At 41.7% G+C, this 21,045-nt stretch overlaps 2 protein-coding genes, 1 long non-coding RNA gene and 1 other non-coding gene across 9 annotated transcripts in view; 2 read left to right on the top strand and 2 right to left on the bottom strand.

The window, feature by feature from the left end:
- Nucleotides 1-2,188: 2,188 nt before the first annotated feature.
- The window catches only part of ZSCAN26 (zinc finger and SCAN domain containing 26), a 23,123-nt gene continuing 4,266 nt past the window's right edge, over nucleotides 2,189-21,045 (top strand). Inside the window, exons 1-7 of one of the 6 annotated variants that reach the window (XM_081523026.1) lie at nucleotides 2,189-3,672; nucleotides 5,841-6,020; nucleotides 7,311-7,345; nucleotides 7,711-7,792; nucleotides 14,449-14,930; nucleotides 15,240-15,357; nucleotides 19,114-20,999. In XM_081523026.1, coding sequence (XP_081379152.1) covers nucleotides 14,511-14,930; nucleotides 15,240-15,357; nucleotides 19,114-20,015 — 1,440 coding nt within the window. In that variant the 5' untranslated portion in view covers nucleotides 2,189-3,672; nucleotides 5,841-6,020; nucleotides 7,311-7,345; nucleotides 7,711-7,792; nucleotides 14,449-14,510 and the 3' untranslated portion in view covers nucleotides 20,016-20,999. Of the gene's footprint in view, nucleotides 3,673-5,840; nucleotides 6,021-7,310; nucleotides 7,346-7,710; nucleotides 7,793-9,046; nucleotides 9,143-14,448; nucleotides 14,931-15,239; nucleotides 15,358-19,113; nucleotides 21,000-21,045 lie in introns of those variants that run through there. The other 5 variants (XM_081523029.1, XM_081523027.1, XR_014062897.1 and 2 more) reach the window with 5 other exon arrangements.
- On the top strand, nucleotides 2,258-5,852 carry NKAPL (NFKB activating protein like). Its single transcript, XM_081523054.1, has one exon. The coding sequence runs from the start codon at nucleotides 2,258-2,260 to the stop codon at nucleotides 3,458-3,460; it is 1,203 nt and encodes a 400-aa protein (XP_081379180.1). The 3' UTR covers nucleotides 3,461-5,852.
- On the bottom strand, nucleotides 10,590-14,453 carry LOC145518522 (uncharacterized). The gene is made up of 2 exons (XR_014062954.1): nucleotides 11,969-14,453; nucleotides 10,590-10,890 (listed from the first exon to the last, which is right to left on the bottom strand). It is a non-coding gene; the product is annotated as an uncharacterized LOC145518522 (long non-coding RNA).
- On the bottom strand, nucleotides 12,102-12,165 carry LOC145519304 (U7 small nuclear RNA). The gene has a single exon (XR_014063712.1). It is a non-coding gene; the product is annotated as a U7 small nuclear RNA (small nuclear RNA).

The raw sequence follows: 21,045 nt of genomic DNA, 5'->3' as shown, positions 1-21,045 counted from the left end.
GTGAACTTTTTTGTTAGCATATTATTTGTAGAAATATCCTTTTATTTCTGCATCTACCCACATTTCTCACTTTATCTATGGCATTAGCAATTCCTTTCTGTTTACTGCATCAACTGAGACCTTGGAATTTGAGCATAGCAAGCATTGCTGGTCTCTTTTCCCAATTAATGACAACATTATGATATATTCTTGCCTGTTCCATGTATTTTGTTTATTAGGAATTGAGTTGTCATCCAAAATCCTATGCACAACTTTCCAAATTCCTGTTTTTATTCTAATTTCTAAGCTACTTCAAATTTTTGAGGGTCTAGAAAAAAAATCTGAGCAATCCTAATGTAACTTATTTGTATAAAAGTGATAAATCATGTGATTATTCTTTTAGTTTCAGTGAATTCTTAAACAGCTAAAACACTGAGTAATTTCCAGGCTGTTAGAAAATAACTATACTTTCAGGTATTAACTAAAGTGTTAAAACTTTGAGCCATTTCCTCTCCTCTGTTCTCCAATTCTGCCCATCAGCATTGGGAGTCTGGGAAATGGAATTTGTAGCCTTTCTGATGCACTACAGTTCAGGGTATAGGACTGGTGTGGTGAAAGTGAAAGTTGCTCAGTCATGTGCAACTCTTTGCCACCCCATGGACTATACAGCCCATGGAATTCTCCAGGCCAGAATACTGGAGTGGGTAGCCTTTCCCTTCTCCAGGGGATCTTCCCAACCCAGGGATTGAACCCAGGTCTCCCGCATTGCGGGCGGATTCTTTACCAGCTGAACCACAAGGGAAGCCCGAACTGGTGTGGGGCTGAGACATATTTGGTTATAGATAATCTATAATACTTACCTTATCCATTGTGATATTTTCACCATACATGTGACCATTCATTTGTAATACTCCCTCCTATTTGCCAGTTTCTAAGGAAGCATAGAGTCCCTTGGCCTGCAAGGAAATCAAACCAGTTAATCCTAAAGGAAATCAGTCCTGAATATTCATTGGAAGGACTGATGCTGAAGCTGAAACTCCAATACTTTGGCCACCTGATGCGAAGAACTGACTCCCTGGAAAAGACCCTGATCCTGGGAATGATTGAAGGTGGGAGGAGAAGGGGACAACAGAGAATGAGATGGTTGGATAGCATCACAGAGTTGATGGACATGAGTTTGAGCAAGCTCCAGGAGTTGGTGAAGGACAGGGAAGCCTGGCGTGCTGCAGTCCATGGGGTCGCAAAGAGTTGGACACAACTGAGCGACTGAACTGAAGAAAGCATATTTTATGGCAGAGCACCATGCCAGTCCTTATCCCCTAAAATCACATTACTAAAATTCTGCTTGGATCAAATGACCTAACTTGGTTCTGTTTAATTTCTTTATTTTATTCGTTGACCCTAGCATCAGGAAAACACCATTCCTAAGTTCTGTCTTAGCTTTCCTGTCACATTCCAAGTCCGCTAACTGAGCAGGTCAACTTAACTATAGAGAACCAAGATGACGGTAGTGTCTATACACATTTTAAGATCCGGGGAAACAATCTTTTGCATGAAATATTTGCCATTTTAGAGAGCGAACAAAGTGTATGCAAAGCGTGATTCCCAAACCACAGTTTCTGAAGAGACCATCTAGGTAAAGAGACGATCTAGACTGAGTTGGATGCCTCCCTGTGTTTCTGTGAATTTAAGAATACAAATCATAACTCCAGCCTTCACTTAACTCAGGCCGAGCTTAAATTTTTATTTTAAAAGAAGTTCTGGGTTTTGCTTCCAAGTGGGACTTGGTAGTCATTAAAAAACGTATCTCTGCTATGAAAATAGTGGACGAGGTCCTTTTTAAGGGGTAAACAAGAGGAGTGGGAGAAGTAGGGAACCTTCATCAAGGGGTAAAGATAAAGAGAGCTGCAGTGAGAATTGGAGAAGAGAATGGTGGCAAGATGCTTAAAGGCAAATAACCAGGTAGAGAACGGAGTGTTTGAACAGTAGATGGATTCACTGATGCGAATTCCTCTTCTAAATATTCCCACGGGGCTCAACTTGGGGAATGTAAATCCTAAAAACAGTCGCTGCCACGCCCCCTTTATCCGCTCTCCTGAAGAGGCCTCCCTGCAGCCTCACCTAAAGAGTGACCTCACAGCTCACAAGCGGATAAGATCGCCTGGCAACCGCCGGAAGCGGAAGTCGTGCGCCGGGCCGTTGCTAGCACGCCTGCGTGGGCGAGAATTGCCGGCCAGTCAGCAACCCTGTAGTAACCGCCAGTGTGAAAGACCGGCCCATGGCGACAGTGTCCCAATCCAGCTACCCAGAGGACACCCCGGGCTCTGGGAGACAGCGACGCAGCTCGTCCAAGAGCCCGCCATCCGCGCAGGCCAGACACTCCCCGTGGGGCAGCCGTACTCACTCCCTCGACCGCGAAGGCCTCAGGCCTTCGTGGAGTGGGTCGGATGTCGGAGCTTCTTGCCCCTTTAGCCGCCCTGGATCTCGAGAGCGGCTCCCCGGGCTCCGCAACTACGACTTCTCATCCTCTTCTTTCTCCTGTGGAGGGTACCGTTACCGTCAATACCACTGTGTGGGCTACAGGCAGTGGGTGGAGGACTGTGAGAAAGAGAAGGAGCAGAGCTCTCGCCAGAGGCGGCTGAAAGAGAGAGAAAGGATTGGGGAGTTGGGAGCTCCTGAGGTATGGGGGCTGTCTCCAAAGTTTCCTGAGCCAGATTCTGATGAACACACCCCGGCTGAGGATGAAGAGGTAAAAACCAAGAAGAGCAGCAGTTCAGATTCCAGCTCCGAAGAAAAAAGGGAAAAGGCCAGTCGTTCAAAAAATAAGAAGAAAAGAAAGAAAAAGTCCAAAAGAAAACATAGGACATATTCTGATAATAGTGACAGTGATTCGGACTCTGACACTAATTCTAGCTCTGATGATGATAAAAAGAGAGCAAAAAAAGTCAAGAAGAAAAAGAAACGCAGAGCTAAAAAGCCCAAGAGAAAGAAGACTAAGAAGACTAAGAAAGAATCCAGTGACTCAAGCTATCAGGATTCAGAAGGGGAGTTGCCAAAAGACATCTGGATTGAGCAGTCAAAGATTGCAGATAATATGGATCTAATAGGTCCAGAGGCACCTATTATACACACCTCTCAAGATGAGAAACCTTTGAACTATGGCCATGCTCTGCTTCCAGGTGAAGGTGCAGCTATGGCTGAGTATGTAAAAGCCGGAAAGCGTATCCCACGAAGAGGTGAAATTGGGTTGACAAGTGAAGAGATTGCTTCTTTTGAATGCTCAGGTTATGTTATGAGTGGTAGCAGGCATCGCAGAATGGAAGCTGTGCGCCTGCGTAAAGAGAATCAGATCTATAGTGCTGATGAGAAGAGAGCCCTTGCATCCTTTAACCAAGAAGAGAGACGGAAGAGAGAGAATAAGATTCTAGCTAGTTTCCGAGAGATGGTGTACCGAAAGACAAAAGGGAAAGATGATAAATAAGGACTTTTGTTCCATAGCAGGACTTTCAACAATTTTATATGACCAAAATTAAAAGGCTTTATGGTGCTACTGTACCAACTGTAAGTTCCTTGAGAAAAAGCTGCTTTTTGAGATTTCTTCAACAATTTATTGTGTAAATTTTAACTTTAAAAGTAATATGTGTACTTGTTTTTAAAAATATTCAAACACTACAGGAGGAGAGTCAGTAAAATGTGAGTCTTCTACCCCCATCCCTAATCCTTCCCTCCTAAGAAATCTCTTTTTGGCATTTTCTTTATCTATCCATGAGTCCTGTTTATACAAGCATGTGTATTGCAGGATAAAAGTTGGAGCTATTAACCTAAAGGATGGTTGTTTTCCCTGTTGCTCTGATTTTCTCTCTTCCAGGGCTTCATTTCCTTATGGAGCCATTCATTTACCAAGGGAAAACCAGGAGAACCCCAGAAAGAACAACAGATTCAATTGAGTGTATACTTATGGTTTGCATTTAACAGAGTTAAAAGTTAGAGTTTTATTGGCTCATTTTCCTCTTCTAGCTTGTTTCCCTTAAATAATAGGCTACCAAAGCTCCCGAGTTTGGTTATGTATTTCCTGGTCCGCCTATGAAGAGAGAAGGAGAATTTTTGTCTTGGCGTTCCAAATAAGACTACTGAGACTCAGCCGAATTAGATTAGCTTAGGTCACATGCTTCCCCCAGACCGCCCTCCCCCCCACCCCCGCTTCCGGATATATCATTGCCCAGGAAATAGAATGACTTACTCCTGATCTGCGAGTTGATCATGTTATGGGCTATGTGGGCAAGGAATGGATACCTGAGTATCCATATTAGACTAATGTTAGGAAAGCAGGGGTAGGCAACCAACGGGTGCCCACTACAGTTCTGAATGACTTTTTTAAAAAATATAGTACATATGCTGAAAGCCAACATTTTCTTGAAAAACTTGGCTCTGACTATCAGAAGCCAAGGACCTGATTGAAAGAGTCCTAGGGTTTATCCATAAAAATAAACATTAAAAAGATAATGATCCAGAGTGCTTGGGTATTCCAACAAGTAGATTAGGTGCCAGCTAGATGAGGAGAAAGAGCAAAAGGAGGAGGTATAAAGAGACGGTTGGTAGAGCTCATGAAAAGATCAGGAAGGACCACATGGAGAAGAGAGTTAACGTTGAGAGACTGGCTAGGACCAGTGCTGGAAAAGACATTTACAGTGAGCTCCACTTGTGGTCTATGATAAGACTTTTATTGTCATCTAGTGATACCTGACCAAACTCAGACTTCACTACAAATCAAAACGATCTAATTTGGATAAGCCCCTTTTCAAGCCTCAAGACCCTGGAAAGCCCACAGAGCTGAAAGTGAAAGGATGTGGCTCTAGAATCTGGCAGGGCAGAGTTGATGTAGAAAGGCACTTTTACCCTTTTTACCTGTAGAAAGTTACTTTTTAACTTGACACACACTGGGTCACACTAGCTTGAGATTTTCCCAAACAGAATTGGGTGAAAGGCCTTTTGTTAGGTATGCATATTTCCATTTATACCACACTATACAGAAGAATCTATACATAGCTTGGAGATGTTTTATATCAATGCATATAAATATATCTTTTTCATGACTTTACAGTATTATAATGTATGGATGAACCATATTATATCTGATGTTTAAGATTTTTTTGTATTTTGCTATTATACAATACTTGTAGTGAAAATCTTTGGATGTATGAGTGTTATCATCTGTAGCATGCTCATCTAAAAATAGAATTAATTATTGGGTGAAAAAGAATGCCTTGTGTCATCTAAAAATGGCCACCTAGAAGTGGAATTATTGGATCAAAGAGAAGGTATTTACTAACATGAGTGCTTTCCACATACTAGGCAACATAGCAGATATTAGGGATAAACCAAAGAGCAAATTAGGCTTGGTACCTGCCATCATAGAATTTTACATGCTAACTGGGGGAGACAGACTTTAAATAGTTAACAGACAAATAATTATAAATTGTAGTATGCTATGAAGAAAAGAAGGGGCTAGAGCCAGAAATGGTGGACGTTTTTGATAGAGTGGTCAAAGCCTAAGAATATTACATTTAACCTCAAAGTGCTTTTAATAGCCATTGTAACATTGCTTTCCAAAGAGGATGCACTGGTTTACACACTCACCTGCCAATATTGTATTTCTAAACCTTTTGAATCTGAATCTTTGCCAATCTGATAGGTGAAAATGGCATTTCATTTTTACGTAAGAGTATGTTTGAGTATGTATAATAATTGTAATTCTTTTGTGTGTGTGAATTAGCCACATTATATATTTGTGTATTTTCTTACTGAGTTTCTGATCTTTTTCTTATTGATCATAAGAACTCTTCAAATAATAAATAAATCAGTTCTTTATTACAGAACTTGAAGATACTTTCCCCTTACTTGACTTTTGAATTGCTTTTCTGGGAAACATGTGATCATGTTGCCTTTTAAGCCCTAAAAACTCTAGTAGCCATTCAGTGAATTGTCTTTCTCACGTGAGGAAAAGATGAAGCTCAGAAACTGTGGCTGCTAAGTAAACCAAGGTAAGATTGGTGGACTTCTGTCTCTCTCTCTTTTGGCTGCACCAAGCTGCATGCAGGATCTTATTTCCCTCTGCACTGGAAGCCTGGTGTCCTGACCCCTGGATCCCTTGGGAATTCCTCGTTTCTTTGTTCTTAACCTAATAAATTCAGCTGCATTTTTATGAAGATGCTTATGAAGTTTCACTATCAAGCATGATGGAGGTTTTTTGGTTTGAGATATGTGTATGTGTGTGTTTTTCCATATAAAGGAAGTATCCATCTATTCCTATTTTATTAGGAGTTTCCCCATTTATTCAGAAATGTTTGTTGAATTTTATTAAATGACTTTAGCATTTGTAGTTATTAGTCTATTAATATGCTGGTTTTAAAGTTATGGGTTTCCTAGAATTAAACTATGAGTTAAGTTTATTCGATTCATTTGGAAGTTTTTGATTGTTTAGAAGAATGATTGACTACAAATTTTTCTATGTCATAATTCAAAGTAATCAATGAGTATGGGTGGAAGCAGAATAGTGGAAAGAATCATTACAAAAAGATACTTGTATCTCATGGCTATAAATGCAGTAGTGCCTCTACTGATCATATAGAAAAGGAAGCTTTTATTTTAAATAACATGGACCTGGACCTGATGGAAACATATAGATGACCATTTTGTTTACAGAAATGAGGATAATCTTAGAAAATGAAAATCTCAAGTTCAAAAATTGATTTGTATTATTAGTGAAATGTAGCTCTGTCTTGGTAAAAATGGTATTTTGATTTATTCTCACTTTATCTACCTGTACCACTTCCAAAAAATACAGCCTACTTAAAAATGCACACCTTGAATTCTTGTTAAAAAGCTCTTCGTCTAGCTTCATTGTATTTTTATTTTCATGGGATATCCAATGCAATGATAATAATCTCAGCCTTGATAATATGAGTGACATTTAAGCCAACCATGGTAGGGAGTTTGAAAGTGGGAATAAATGAATTAGGGAAATGAATAAATAAATGAATTTGCTTCCTTTTAAAATTGAAATTTATGTTTACCTCTTGTATAATTTTTTTGAGGGAAAGCTCTTGAAAAAAATGAGACATATTTTCCCTTCAGGACAGAATTATTAACTTTTAATTAGTAAAATATTTGCATTGATTGGATTTGTTAGCCTAAGGAAAAGTTTTTAAGTATATACATTTTAACTTTTTTTTAACTTAAACTTTTAAAAGATATTTTTAAGTTTTTGACAGACAAGGGGAAAAAGAACTCTCTTGATAATGGAATTTTTTTTTCTGTTATGATCATTTCAGGCTTGAAACAATATGAACTGTGTGATAAAACAATGGTAAGTAAGATATTTGTTTCAAAATTACCAACTGATTAAACCAGTTCAGATTTTTTAAAGGGTTTATTTTGTTCACAGATAATAAAAATACAGTTTGTGATGATGTGGGCAAGAGAGGGAATACTTCTGTTTTCTTTGGCAGAATTTATTTTGGTAGTGACACCACCCTACCCCCCACCCCTACCCCTCACATACTTTGCAGAGAATAATGGTTGATTATTCTCTCCCATAGTAATAGACTGTAATTGAGGGAGACCCTATGGGATCTTCCTGGTACAGACACCTTCCTCCTATCCTCTGCTGTAGCTCCTCTCTGATGTACATAGATAATAGTATCTGATGCACTATCCTGGGTTGTTTTACAGATGCTAACATAACCACCAAATGGAAGAAATGAAATACTTGATGATCATGCCTCTAGACCTACAGGCCCTAAGTACCGATAAGGTGACTCAGACTGCCTTATTTGCCTGGGTAAAGAATCTGCCTGCAACGCGGGAGACTGGGTTTGGATCCCTGGGTTGGGCAGATTCCCTGGAGAAGGGTATGGCTACCCACTCCAGTTATTCTTGCCTGGAGAATTTCATGGACAGAGGAGCCTGGCAGGCTACAGTCCATAGGGTTGCAAAGACTCAGACACAACTGAACAACTAATACTTAACTAAGTAGTAATAACGTTAACTGCTCTGTTACCTCAACACCAACCAATCAGAGAACTGTGCAAGAGCTGATCAGGTTCCTGACAACCCCGCCTCCCTCACCTGACTTTTAAAAAATGCTTTGGTGAAACCCTTTGAGGAGTTGAGGGTATTTTTGAGCACACACCAAGAGTTTCCTTGCTTGGTCCTGCAATAAACCTCTCTGCTCCAAAACGCCCACATTTTGGTTTGTTTGGCCTACTGTGTCTGGCACACAACCTTGTGTTTGGTAACATTCCTTAATTTTTTTGTTACCTTAAATGTTGCAAATATAGATTCGTTGTATATTTGCATATGTACATACATACATGTTCAACTTAAAAACACTTTCACATTTATTTTTGCCACTGTATTTGATAACTTTTTAAATTGGGGAGAATGGTAAAATGTGTCCGTGTCTTAATTACATGAGTGAGCAAAGTGGAATACTGGCTGTGATAACACTATCGTGAACTGGCCTGTTGCCGTGGGTGTGTATGTTCGCTCAGTCATGTCCAACTCTTTGCAACCCGGTTGACTAAGGCCCACCAGGTTCTGATGGTCCATGGGATTTCCCAGGCAAGAATACTGGAGTGGGTTGCCATTTCCTACTCCAGAGAATTTTCCCAACCTAAGGATCAAACTTGTGTCTCTAAAGTCTCCTGCATTAGCCGGGGGATTACCGCTAAGGTTGGTGATGGACAGGGAAGCCTGGGTGCGGCAGTCCATGGGGTCGCAAAGAGTTGGACATGACTAAGCGACTAAACTGAACTGAGGGCAACCTGGAAAGCCCCCAAACACGCAAGGTTTCACGAATTTGCGTGTCATCTTCATGAATGAAATAAATTTCGGGTTAAAATTTTAAGAAACCTAAAAACACACCTGGACGCCCCTCCCAGCCTCGGGGCGCCCCTCCCAGCCTCGGGACTCCGAGACCGCTCAACCAGCTAGCCTGAATTTGGCCTCCTCCTCAGAGGCGGGAGCAGGAGGCCATCGAGCCGCAGTCCTCCAGCATTCCTAGAGCGACGGTCAAGTGCGCCGCGGAGCGAGAGCGGCCGCTCAGTAAAGAGCTAACAAGCTGCTTGAAAGCTTTTGGCTTTTCCCGTGGGTACTTGGAGAGGTGAGTGGTGATTGTGCGCCAGTTTGGGGAGTAACTGCGGCCCGTGGGCTGGGGAGCAGCTGATTCCTTGGGGGTGCGGAGAAGCCGTACCCAATGGAGGAGACGTGTGGACTTGGGGCTGGCGAGGACAGGAGATGTCAGTCTTTGGGCCTAGGAGAGGAATGATGCTGTGGTTATTGTTATACAGGCACAATCTTCTGCATGTGTATATATTTTTTTATCCATTGAGCTCAATTTTAAATATGGATAAAGTTAAGCCTTAGAAGGTGACTTTTGAGCAAAAGCCTGAGGGAGGTTTAAAAAAACTTACGTGGCCTTTGCGGACACGAATTTTCTAGTAAGGGGCAACAGCAAATGCAAAGGCGCTAAAGCAGGAGCTTGCTTATCATACCCGAGGAGTAGCTGGGAGCCCAGAGTGGTTGGAGCATAGTGAACAAGGGGAAAGTGTGTAGAAAATGCTGTCAGAGAGATGGGGGTGGGAGGAGGCCTGTAGAAAAAGTGGGTATTGTGTAAGGAATTTGTTCATTTCTTGATGTGGAAAGAGTATTTGGAAGATTTTGAGCAAAGGAAAAATACCTGACAGGTTTTTAAGCATCTACAGCTGGGAACTCAAGATGAGAACAGACTGGAGGAGGACAAGATTGGAATCAGGTGACTCGAAGGCAGGAAAAGCTGATTTCTTAGCTTGAAGGCTGTCAGGCAGGTGAATTCTCTTACTGGGGGAAAGTCAGCCTTTTTGTTCTATTCTGGCTTTCACCCGATTGGATGAAGTCCACTTACATTAATGAAAGCCATCTGCTTTACTCAGTTGACTCATTTAAATGTTAATCTCATCCGAAAACAACCTCACAGAAACATTACACACTGTAATGTTTGGCCAAATATCTGGGTACCCGGTGGTGCAGTCAAGTTGTCAAATAAAATTCACCATCATAAGAACCAAACTATTTTCTGGCTAATAACCATTATTTTCATGGACATTTTTTCACTTCTTTTAAGAATACAGTTGACCCTTGAACAACACGGGTTAGCGGCCCATAGTGAAGTCGGAAATCCAAGTATAACTTTACAGTCAGCTCTCTCTACTTACAGGGCCACATTGCAGATTTGACATATTAAAAAAAAATCCATGTATAAGTGGGCCCATGTAGTTCACTCTCCTGTTGTTTAAGGGTCAGCTGCAGCAGGATTGGTGTTTTAGATTGTAAATCCTGTTTTGACAAATAAGTATCAGCTGGGAATGATACTATATAACAGCAAACTGAATTTGGAACCTAACTGGGCACAGCCACTAAGTGAGTGAGCCTTATTCATACTGATTCAGAAGTGTGTGCCAACAATTGGCAGATACTATTTCACTTATCTCTAGAGTCACTCAAGAGTCATCAAATCAAGAGTCCCCACACACCAAGAGCTTATTCAAAGATTGATGGTATAATTCTCTGAGTTTTGTTGTTTGTTTTTTTTTTAAGGTTGTGCTTGGTCTTCGTTGCTGGGCGTGGGGGGTACTCTTCGTTGCAGTGCATGGGCTTCTCATTGAGGTGGTTTCTCTTGTTATGGAGCACAGGCTCAAGGACACATGGGGTTCAGTACTGCAGCTTTTGGGCTCAATAGTTGCAGTTCCTGGGCCCCAGAGCACAGGCTCAACAGTTGTGGGACACAGGCTTAGTTACTCCAAGGTATGTGGGATCTTCCCAGACCAGGGATTGAACCCTTGTCTCCTGCATTGGCAGGGGGATTCTTAGCCACTGAGCCACCAGGGAAGCCTCTCTGAGTTCATTTTGACATGTCACATTTGATAGGCTTTTGTAAGGTGTCCAGGAACCGGATAGCCAGAAGAAAAATCTGTTACTCTTGTGAGGTCTGGGCAGAAAAATGAGGAAATCATTGGCATACAGATGGTAATTGAACTTACAAACATACCTGTCCTCTCTGTTAACCTCTCCTAGCTTGGGTCCTATTTCTCTTTTTCCTTTCAATGTCCTGCTTTTTGAAAGAGTAATTTTTGCTTACTTGTGCCATTTTTCTCATTTTCCAGTGGCTGGGTGACTGTTCTCCCTATCCAATGACCAGAATTGCCTTTACAGAAGTTGCAGTGACCTCTGTTTGTTTTTTTAAAATAATATTATTTAAATAAAATTTATTTGGCTGTGCTGGGTCTTAGTTGTGACATGCTGGATCTTCTAGATGTGGCATGTGGGATCTAGTTCTCTGACCAAGGATTGAACTCAGGATCCCTGCATTTGTTGCAAAGAGTCTTGGCTGCTGGACTGTCAGGGAAATCACTGACTTTTTTTTGTTTTTGTTTGGATGTTTTTTAGAAATACTAATATAGTTATGGAGTTCCCAGATGATTCAGCAGTAAAGAATTCACCCACAGTACAGGAGATGCAAGAGACACGGGTTGGATTCCTGGGTCAGAAAGATCCTCTGGCGGGAGGACATGGCAGCCCGCTCCAGTATTCTTGCCTGGAAAATCCTATGGACAGAGAAGCCTGGCGGGCTACAGTCCATAGGGCTGCAAAGAGTCAGATGCTACTGAGCACGATATAGTTATGGACAAGGAGACATGAAAAGTTTTGGGGTTTTCTGTTTGTTTTGGTTTTAAGTTTTGGCTGTGGATGGGTCTTTATTGCTGTGTGCAAGGCTTTCTCTAGTGGCAGTGAGCGAGGACTACTGTCTAGTTGAGATGCCCTGGCTTCTCATTGCGGTGGCTTCTGGTTGTGGAGCACGGTCTCTCGGGTGAGGGCTCTGTTGTTATGGAGCATGGGCTTAGTTGCCCCATGACATGTGGGATCTTCCCAGAGCAGGCCGATTCTTAATCACTGGACCACCAGGGAAGCCCCTTTATAAATAAGTGCAAGTTGTAGGTGAACTCATCTTACTGAAACGTTTTACTCTTGCGACTGCCTCTTTAAATTCCAGTTAGAAATCAGTTAGTATTCTTTTTGGGGAGAGGTGGGGTGGTTCCAGTGCTGACCAGAAAACTTGCTAAACAAATTCTAAAAGAGCTGTATTTAGTTATTATTCTTTATAATTACATATTATCTCATTTACCTCAAAACATGTCTCTGAATTAGGTATTATCTTCATTTTACAAATGAGTAAACAGTGTAGTGACAGAGTTGGATTGGAACCCAGGCCAGTCTGAGGCTCAGGCTCTTTCCACCACTCCACACCTATAGAAACAGATCCCCTTGTCTCCTGGATTCTACTGTCTTTGTTTTTCTACCTTTCTGGTTGTTCTTTCTTCTCTTCCTTACACGTAGGTGTTTCCCAGGTTCCAGCCCCACTTAGCCTTTTCCCAGCCATAACTAACAACTACCCTGAACATGTGAAGTTTTCCAACAGCTCTGTGCTCAGAGTTTTCTCTGTCTGGAAAACTCTTTTCGTATTTTCTTGTCTGACTTTCACATGTCTTTTAAGAGTCAGAAGGGCTCACCTTCAGGAGGCCTTTCTGACCTGCTAGTAGGGATTAAGTGTCTTACCACTGAGTTCTGCTAGCATCCTGTGTCTGCCTTCACCGTGGCACTGAATACATTCGACTGTAATTGCTTATTTACTTAATTTCTTGTGGGGCAGAGAGTCATAGAGGCAGAGGTTCTTTCATCTCTGATCTCTAGCAACTAAAAGAGTGTGGCACCTAGACAATAAATGAGGTAAGTTGTGAATATCCTTATGCTCTTTTAGTTAATTCTGATATTGGCTTTAATGAATGGACATACAAACAGTTTTATTCATTTTGTGTCTTTTTTCTCCCTCTCAACATTTGGAGAATTTTCAAATTTACTGAAAAGTTGTAAGAACAGTATGGTCAATACTATATACCCCTCATATAGCAGCTCTTGTCAACTTCCTGCTTCGTTTGTGTTTTTTCTCTCTCTGCATACCTCTCCACAGACTCCCCTCTCCTTGCAACATTTGAAAATTAGTTTTAGTACCATCTCCTGAGAATAAGGCTATTCTCTTACATGACCACAAAACTGTATCCCACCCGAGGAGACTCTCAGATCTACACACTTCTGTGAAGGGCCAGAATAGCTGAGCTTTGCAGGTGGCACAGTCTCTGTGGTAACTCCAGTTGACCCTTGAACAAAAGGGTTTGAACTACATGGGTCCATTTATATGTGGGTTTTTTCAGTACATGTATTTTCATTTTACAGATCTTTAAGTGGGGGAAAGTTTATGTTTGGTTAGGAATCATGTGGCATCAAAAGAACTAGAGTTTGAGTCCTGATACTGTTGAAGCTGTTTTAGCTTCCTACCTTTGCTCATCTATCAGTTCCTTTGTTTTTGCAGCAGAGATGGTAAGCAGCACACAGATTTTTGGATTTTTGACTGAGCAGGGATCAGTGCCCCATTGTTCAAGTCCTCAGTCCTGCTAGTGTATTTCTGAAAGCAGATGTAAACACTATCTACCAGATGGGTTTGGCTGTATTCCAGTGAGGAAAAAAATCAATCTTCCCTGTTGGCTCAGTGGGTAAAGAGTCTGTCTTCAGTGTGGGAGACTTGGGTTCAATCTGCTGAGTCAGACATGACTGTGCACCTAAGCAGCAGCAGCAGTATTCCAGTAAAACTTTAGGTACAAATACAGCCTTTGGGCTCTATTTGGTTTGCCTATATATTATTCAGATTTCTGAATTCTTCAAAACATTTGTTTTTGTTTTTGTTTTTTTTACTCAAGAGCAAATTTCACTTGTTACGTTTTGCTATATCTCTTTAATCTAGAGAAATACCTTTCCCACACTCACTCTTTATTTTCATGAAATTGATGTTTTGAAAAGTGCATACCTCTTGTAGATAAGCTGCATTCTGGATTTATCTGAAAGTTTCCTCACTATTAGATTTGTGTTAAACACGTCTAGTAAAAATGCTGCATAAGTGATTAAGGCACAAGGTCAACTATCTTACTGTTGGTGTTGCTAGGTTTCATTTGACTGCCGGATAGCGCCATTCTTCCCTTTGTAATTCATAAGCAATCAGTGTGGTGATTCTTTGAGGCTGAGATTATCCTTTCCCCTTACTCCTTTTTACCCAGTGATTTCACCCATTTGTGGTCCTTGATTGAATCAGTTACTTCATCAAGGCCTACAGAATGGTGATTTTTCAAATCTGTTATTTATGCTGTTAGCTGGCGATCTTCTGTAAAACAGTCTTCTCATTTTGTGTGGTTGTTTCAGAGAGAGAGAAGAAATGGATAGTAATTATTGAAAATGTATAAATCCAACAAAGGGGTATTGCTATTGCAGTTATTATCATTACTACTACTATTACTGTTTTTGTGATTCTCGTTATTACGTTTTCAGGGATATCCCTGAAGAGGCAGTCAAAAGAAAGTTGCCCAAAATAGAGCAGTCTGAATGTGGGGATGGCGACAGCATGGGGAACCGTTCCTTCCCTGGCTCCTGTGAACCTGAAGAAGGAGGGACTTTGGGTGGTGAAGGAGGATCACCTCTCTGCTCGGGAACAGGGAGTCAAGCTGCAGGGAAACAGCACAGGCTTCGGGCAGGAGCCCTTGTGCAAGCAGTTCAGGCAGTTGCGCTATGAAGAGACCACAGGACCTCGAGAGGCGCTGAGCCGGCTCCGGGAGCTCTGCCGACAATGGCTACAGCCTGAGACCCACACCAAGGAGCAGATCCTGGAGCTGTTGGTGCTGGAGCAGTTCCTGACCATCCTGCCCGAGGAGCTCCAGGCCCGGTTGCGGGAGCATCACCCGGAGAGCGGGGAAGACGTGGTGGTTTTCCTGGAGGATTTGCAGCTGGAGCTGGGAGGAACAGGACAACAGGAGGTAAGGGTCAGGTGTGCCCCTTTGCAAGAAAGAGGGAGTTGACGCGTTGGGCCAGAGCCGTGGCCATGACTTCAGCAGTGGGAGAACTGCTCAGCTCGGGTTCTGTTTCTTTGCAGTCTGGTTGTTTCTTGCTGAAGCTCTTACCTCAGCCACCCTGCCTCTGCTGGGAGGAAACTGAATGTGCTCCAGGTTCTCTAGCCTCTTTTCTTTGCCCTTCTGTGGTTTTTCTTCGCTTCCTTTTCTAAACATTGAAGTGTTTTTCTGAACAGCAGTTTCCTCCTAAACCCATGTGTACCTAATCATCCCTAGGACCCAAACCAGGCAAAGAAACAAAAGGTGCTCATGGAGGAGACAGCCCCTGGAAAAGCCGTGCCGGAGCGGCGGGTCCAACCTGAAGGTGACGTTCCACAGCCCGAGAGAGAGAAGGGTAAGAAGACTGCATCTTCACGTGTGAGATGTGGTGGGCTTTGTGGTTCTGCCCGGAGGCCTTGCTCAGCACTCTTGGCATTTTGCTTTTTTGTTTTTGTTTTGAGTCAGGTTTATTGAGGTTAGTTTACATGCAATAAAATTCATTCTTTTTAAGTGTACAGGCCAATGAGTTTTCACAAACATGAAATAATTACAGTTGTCTAATCATCACCACAATCAAGACAGAAAAGTTTCTGCCATCCCAGACATTTCCTTTTTCCCTAACACTTGTTTCTGTTTTTGAGTGTTTCTAGTTTGGGTTTTTTCTGTTTAATTAAAACTGAATCCTTCTCCTGTGTGAACCTTTACCTTCCTCTTCTCCCCATTACTGGGGGACAGACTGCTGCTGCTAAGTCGCTTCAGTCATGTCCAAGTCTGTGCAACCCCAGAGACGGCCGCCCACCAGGCTCCCCCGTCCCTGGGATTCTCCAGGCAAGAGTACTGGAGTGGGTTGCCATTTCCTTCTCCAAGGCATGAAAGTGAAAAGTGAAAGTGAAGTCGCTCAGTCGTGTCTGACTCCTGGCGACCCCATGGACTGCAGCCTACCAGGCTCCTCCATCCATGGGATTTTCCAGGCAAGAGGACTGGAGTGGGTTGTCATTGCCTTCTACTGGGGGACAGGGGTGTGAATTAAAAAGGAGTGCTTGTTTCTCTCCCAAGGGAAAGAATTCCAGCCACATGATTCATCACTTATTTTTTCTTACCATCTTCCGGTTATTGTAAATGACTACTGTCTTTTATTTCTAAATGTTGTCTGGATTTTCTTTTTTTTTTTTTTTGCTCTAAACTCTGAAATCTCTCTCTAATTTCTATCCGTTTCATTCTTCTCCTCTTTCCAGTCTGATACAAGCCCTGTTTCTCTTTTTTGTTTTACCATCTGTCGTCTTGGTGCTTCCGCTAAAGTTAAATTACTTCTTGTTTGTTCTCCACCGTTTAAACACAAATTCATTATTGTTGCTTCCCTCCTTGAAGACCTTCAATGAACTAAGAACAACCTACTACCTTCAGTCACTCCCAGTGGCTCTTAACAGAAGCCTCACCTGGCATGTTCTGGCACTTGCGGACCTTGCAGCCTCATGTTGCCTGACGTAAGCAGCTTGCCCCAGTTTGCTGGAGACTTTTCATTCCGACTGTTCCCTGTGCTGGGAAACCGCTCGTTCCCAGACACGCTGGGACAGTTAGTCATCCTTGGTTCCATCGGCTCTCGTGTGTTTTTCCTCATGCGGAGTCCATTTCCCATTTGCTTCTTGTCTGCCAGGAATACTTTTTCCTCACCTTCCCTGACTAATTCCTACTCCTCCTTCACAGCTAGCTTAGATAATCACTTTCTCTGTCCTTCCTAAATTCCCCCAAGTCTAAATCAGTTTCCCTACCTCTGCTGCTAAAGCTACCATAGAACTGATCATATTATATTAGAATTCCTGATTTACTTCTCTTTTCCTCCTGTCAGACCCAAAGGACAGGGCTTTGTTTTGTCTCCTGAGTCTGCTGCCATCCCTTGCCTAGAGTAGACCTTCAGTATATATCTATTTGATGAATGGCTGATTTCAATTATAAAGCCTTCTTTTACTTACTACCTGGTTCCCCTGCACAGTTTGAGTCTGCTTCAAAATTCCTCTTTTTCTGGAAGCTTTCTGAGTAGCCAAAAGAGAGAAGCCTACTTTTTCTAAACAGCCTTGCAGAAATGAATTTAATGATCAATGATGGGTATATATTTTAAATACAAAAAGTAGACTTAGCAACAGTAGATTCTTGAAATTGTTCCTTACCCTCTAGATCTGTTGAAAAATGTTATTTTACACTCAAAGTTCAGGTTGTTTTTCAGTTTGGCAGGCCCCTGCATTCCCTTTCAGTTGTGTGTGTCATTCTGTCCTCTCTGAAAAGACTCCTCTCTCCCTCCCTCCACATGGGGGCTATTCATCCTCTTGCCAAAGGCCTTTACACCCAGTCAGGTTTCTAATGTTTCTACTCCGCCTCCCCAACATGTGCTTTTACTTTCTCTGACACCTCCTCCCCCTACCCTTCGTTTTCACTTTCTCATCGACTCTCACTTTTGAAATGGTCTGCTTGCTCTCTTTATCTTGCTCACACAGAGTAAGCTTCATTTGTTTGTCATTAGTGCTGCTTAGACTCTCTCTCACCCTCTTCTATTTTCTCCATCCACTTCTCCTTTTACTCTCATTCTGCTTTCCATCCCATTCATGCTCCTGGACTTCATGCTCCTATCTGCTATTCCCTCTCACCCTCTCCCTGGTGTCTGAGCCAAGTTTTTATTCACCACTGTTTATTATCTCTTGTGCCACATCTATAAGCAAATTATTAAAGCAGTGAACTATAATGGATCTAGTGAACCACACAGGAAAGCAGTTACTGCTGTCCAAGGAGATCAGGAAAGGCTAAGACATCCTTGTGGACTTCATGTTACAAAGGTCTTGTGGCCCAATGTTTTTTTGATTTATTGGTGAGGACACTGAGCCCAGAGGATTTAAATTCCCCTAAGAAACACAGCTAATTAGTGATAAAATTGGCACCATGTCTGCATGTCTTCATTTCCAGTTCATTTCTTCATTTCTGGTGCTATCCCTTTCTCTTATTTGCCCTGGGTATTTAATTGACCTAGTTTTCTAATTTCCACATGGCAGACCATTATCAAGAACATACAGCCATCAGCTGTACAGCAAAGTGAATCAGTTATATATATCCACACTTAAAAATTTTTTATTGGTGTCTAGTTGATTTACAGTGTCATGTTAGTCTCAGGTATACAGTTTTGTGAATCAGTTAATGCATATTCATATGTCTATTCTTTTTTGGATTCTTTTCCCACACAGGCCATTACAGAGTAGAGTTCCCTGTGCTATACAGTAGGTCCTTATTTGTTTAATCTCACTTTTAAATACTTCCAGTTGTATGTTCTTTTCAGACCCTGCAATTCTATATGCTTTTTCTTCAATTCTGAGACCAGTGATCTCATCATTTTGCCTAAATGAACTGAAGTTTTTAAAGTAATATAGCCATTATAAATTATTCAGATACTTAAGTTGTATAATATGTTCTTATTTCCTGATTTTGCCTGGTGGTTGATGTTTTATGGTAATTTATAGAAAACTAGCAAAAAGCTCTCGAAGATAAAATTGTAACAATCATTTTTTCCTTCTGTGTTGCTGCTATGCCTGGCACAAACTTTACATTATTTTCCCACTACTTGGTTATAATTCTGTCTCTCCTTTAAAAAAAAGAGTTCATAAAAAATAAAAAGTTTTTTATCCTACTTGATAACCTCAGTGCCTACAGTAATGATTGGCATTTAGGATGGGTTTAGGAAGGAAGGAGTGAAGGCAGGAAAATGTTCAATATTTTCTTCACTGAAGCCATAAGCAGATTAAAAAAAAAAGAAAGAACATAGAGCCCTTCCCTTTATGACTGTTTACTTGCTTGCTAACTTCTCTCTGTATGTATATATGTATATGTATCACAGGATTAGCTTCAAACCATTTAAAATAAGTCGTCTCTCACCATAATCCTCCCAAAGCAGCCACTGGGAAACATTTTCTTATGTATCATTCCATGTATGTTGTATGCCAACACAAACATCCACATTTCCATTTTGCACACGTGGCTTGATTCAGTTTTATCCTCCTAATTGCAGATTCCTTTTCCTGAGCACCAAAAAATTGGTGTTATAGTAATTGGTGTTACATACTTAATGTTTCAGGTGAGGAGAAAAGGATTGAGAATGGGAAGCTGGTTGTAGAGACTGACTCCTGTGGAGGAGTGGAATCATCTGGGAAACCATCTGAACCCATGGAGGTTCATTACAAGGATTCTAACTTGGATAGGCAGCAGGCTGAGCCCAAGGAGAAGACTGACTTTAAATGCTCAGAATGTGGGCAGGGGTTCGTCCAGCACTCAGACCTGATTAAGCATGAAAGTTCACACACGAAAGAAAAGCTCTATGAAGCTGAAGTGTGTCAGAGTTCTAGTCTTCCTGGACATCAGAAAATCTGTTCTAGAGAAAAAGCTCATCAGTGTCATGATTGTGGGAAAACCTTTCAGAGAAGTTCTCACCTTGTCAGACATCAGAAAATCCATCTTGGTGAGAAGCCTTATCAGTGCAAAGAGTGTGGAAAAGTCTTTAGCCAGAATGCAGGCCTTTTGGAACATCTCAGAATCCATACTGGGGAGAAACCTTATCTATGTATCCACTGTGGAAAGAACTTTCGGCGCAGCTCCCACCTTAATCGACACCAGAGAATTCACAGTCAGGAGGAGCCCTGTCAGTGCAAAGAGTGTGGGAAAACCTTTAGTCAGGCCCTTCTCCTCACCCACCATCAGAGAATCCACAGCCACTCCAAAAGCCACCAGTGTAACGAGTGTGGGAAAGCCTTCAGTTTGACCTCAGACCTTATTCGACACCACAGGATTCACACTGGAGAAAAACCTTTCAAGTGTACTATTTGCCAGAAAGCCTTCCGATTAAACTCACATCTTGCTCAGCATGTGAGAATCCACAATGAGGAAAAACCCTACAAGTGTCATGAATGTGGAGAAGCCTTCAGGCAGAGGTCCGGTCTTTTTCAACATCAGAGATATCACCACAAAGACAGACTGGCTTGATGAAGTGTCCTCTCCTTATGTACCATCAGGGACAGTACGTTAATAAGCAGCACTTCAGGAAAAGTCACTCTAGCCAATTCTGGCAGAGAACTTGGGGGCCAAGTTGAAGGCTTTCTGCCTGCACTCTTATTTTCCTTGTAGTTAGCTTTGGGCCACAATATTTTGACCCTAGATGGTACTATGGTATCAAAAGTAAATAGCATTCTTCACTGCAGGACTTCTCAGAGCCTTTAACATGGTAAATGTGTAAGTTATGTGTCTCCAAGTAGTAGAGAGCCTCATGATCAAGGGCTTGAAGTCATCAATGAGTCAAGTGTGTATAGATTTATAGGTTTAAGCAGAAGAAAAGAGGGTTGATATTTTTGCACATGCTGCAGCAGCAGTCTCCTATACAAAAAAAAAAAAAGACTTTGGAATACCACACTGAAAGGTATCTTTTAATTTTTTTTTTTTTTTTTTTGCTGCATTGCACAGCACATGGGATCTTAGTTGTCCCACCAGGGATCAAACCCATGCCCCCTGCATTGGGAGCACGGACTTCCACCAGACTGCCAGGGAAGTCCCTCAAAGGTATCTTAAAGTGCAGGTTATTAATGGTGAACATTTTTCCCCACTGATTTTACTACCCCATCCCCACCCCAATCAGCAGAAGCATTTTGGAAAGCAATGATGATCTAATTTTACCATTTCCCAGCCCCATCCCTGCCGTATATACCTCATTGATTCAAATTAGAAACTAAAGTTTTATTTAGACTATGGAAGAGATTTGGTAAGTTATTTGAATGAACCAGGCTGAGTTAATCCAAGTAGCAACTATCTTACTTGATAACTTCAGTGTTAGTATAGTGGCTGCTGCATAGCAACTTTGATAAATGTCTGGGGAAAGAAATTGGATTTTTTTCCTTTAATACTGATGATGTAATTTTAAAATGCTGTTTGTTCTGGAATTTTGAAAGTCAAGTAATAAAATCAGTTTGGAAGAGATCATGATCGTCACATTGTGAATGCCAAAATGTCATGGTAATGGTTA

Source organism: Giraffa tippelskirchi, chromosome 8 (genome assembly GCF_054371585.1).
Source record: "Giraffa tippelskirchi isolate mGirTip1 chromosome 8, T2T-mGirTip1v1.2.pri, whole genome shotgun sequence".
In the NCBI taxonomy this organism is placed as follows: domain Eukaryota; kingdom Metazoa; phylum Chordata; class Mammalia; order Artiodactyla; family Giraffidae; genus Giraffa; species Giraffa tippelskirchi.
The sequence above is the reverse complement of the archived record's forward strand: the minus strand, read 5'-3'. Positions and strand labels throughout refer to the sequence as shown.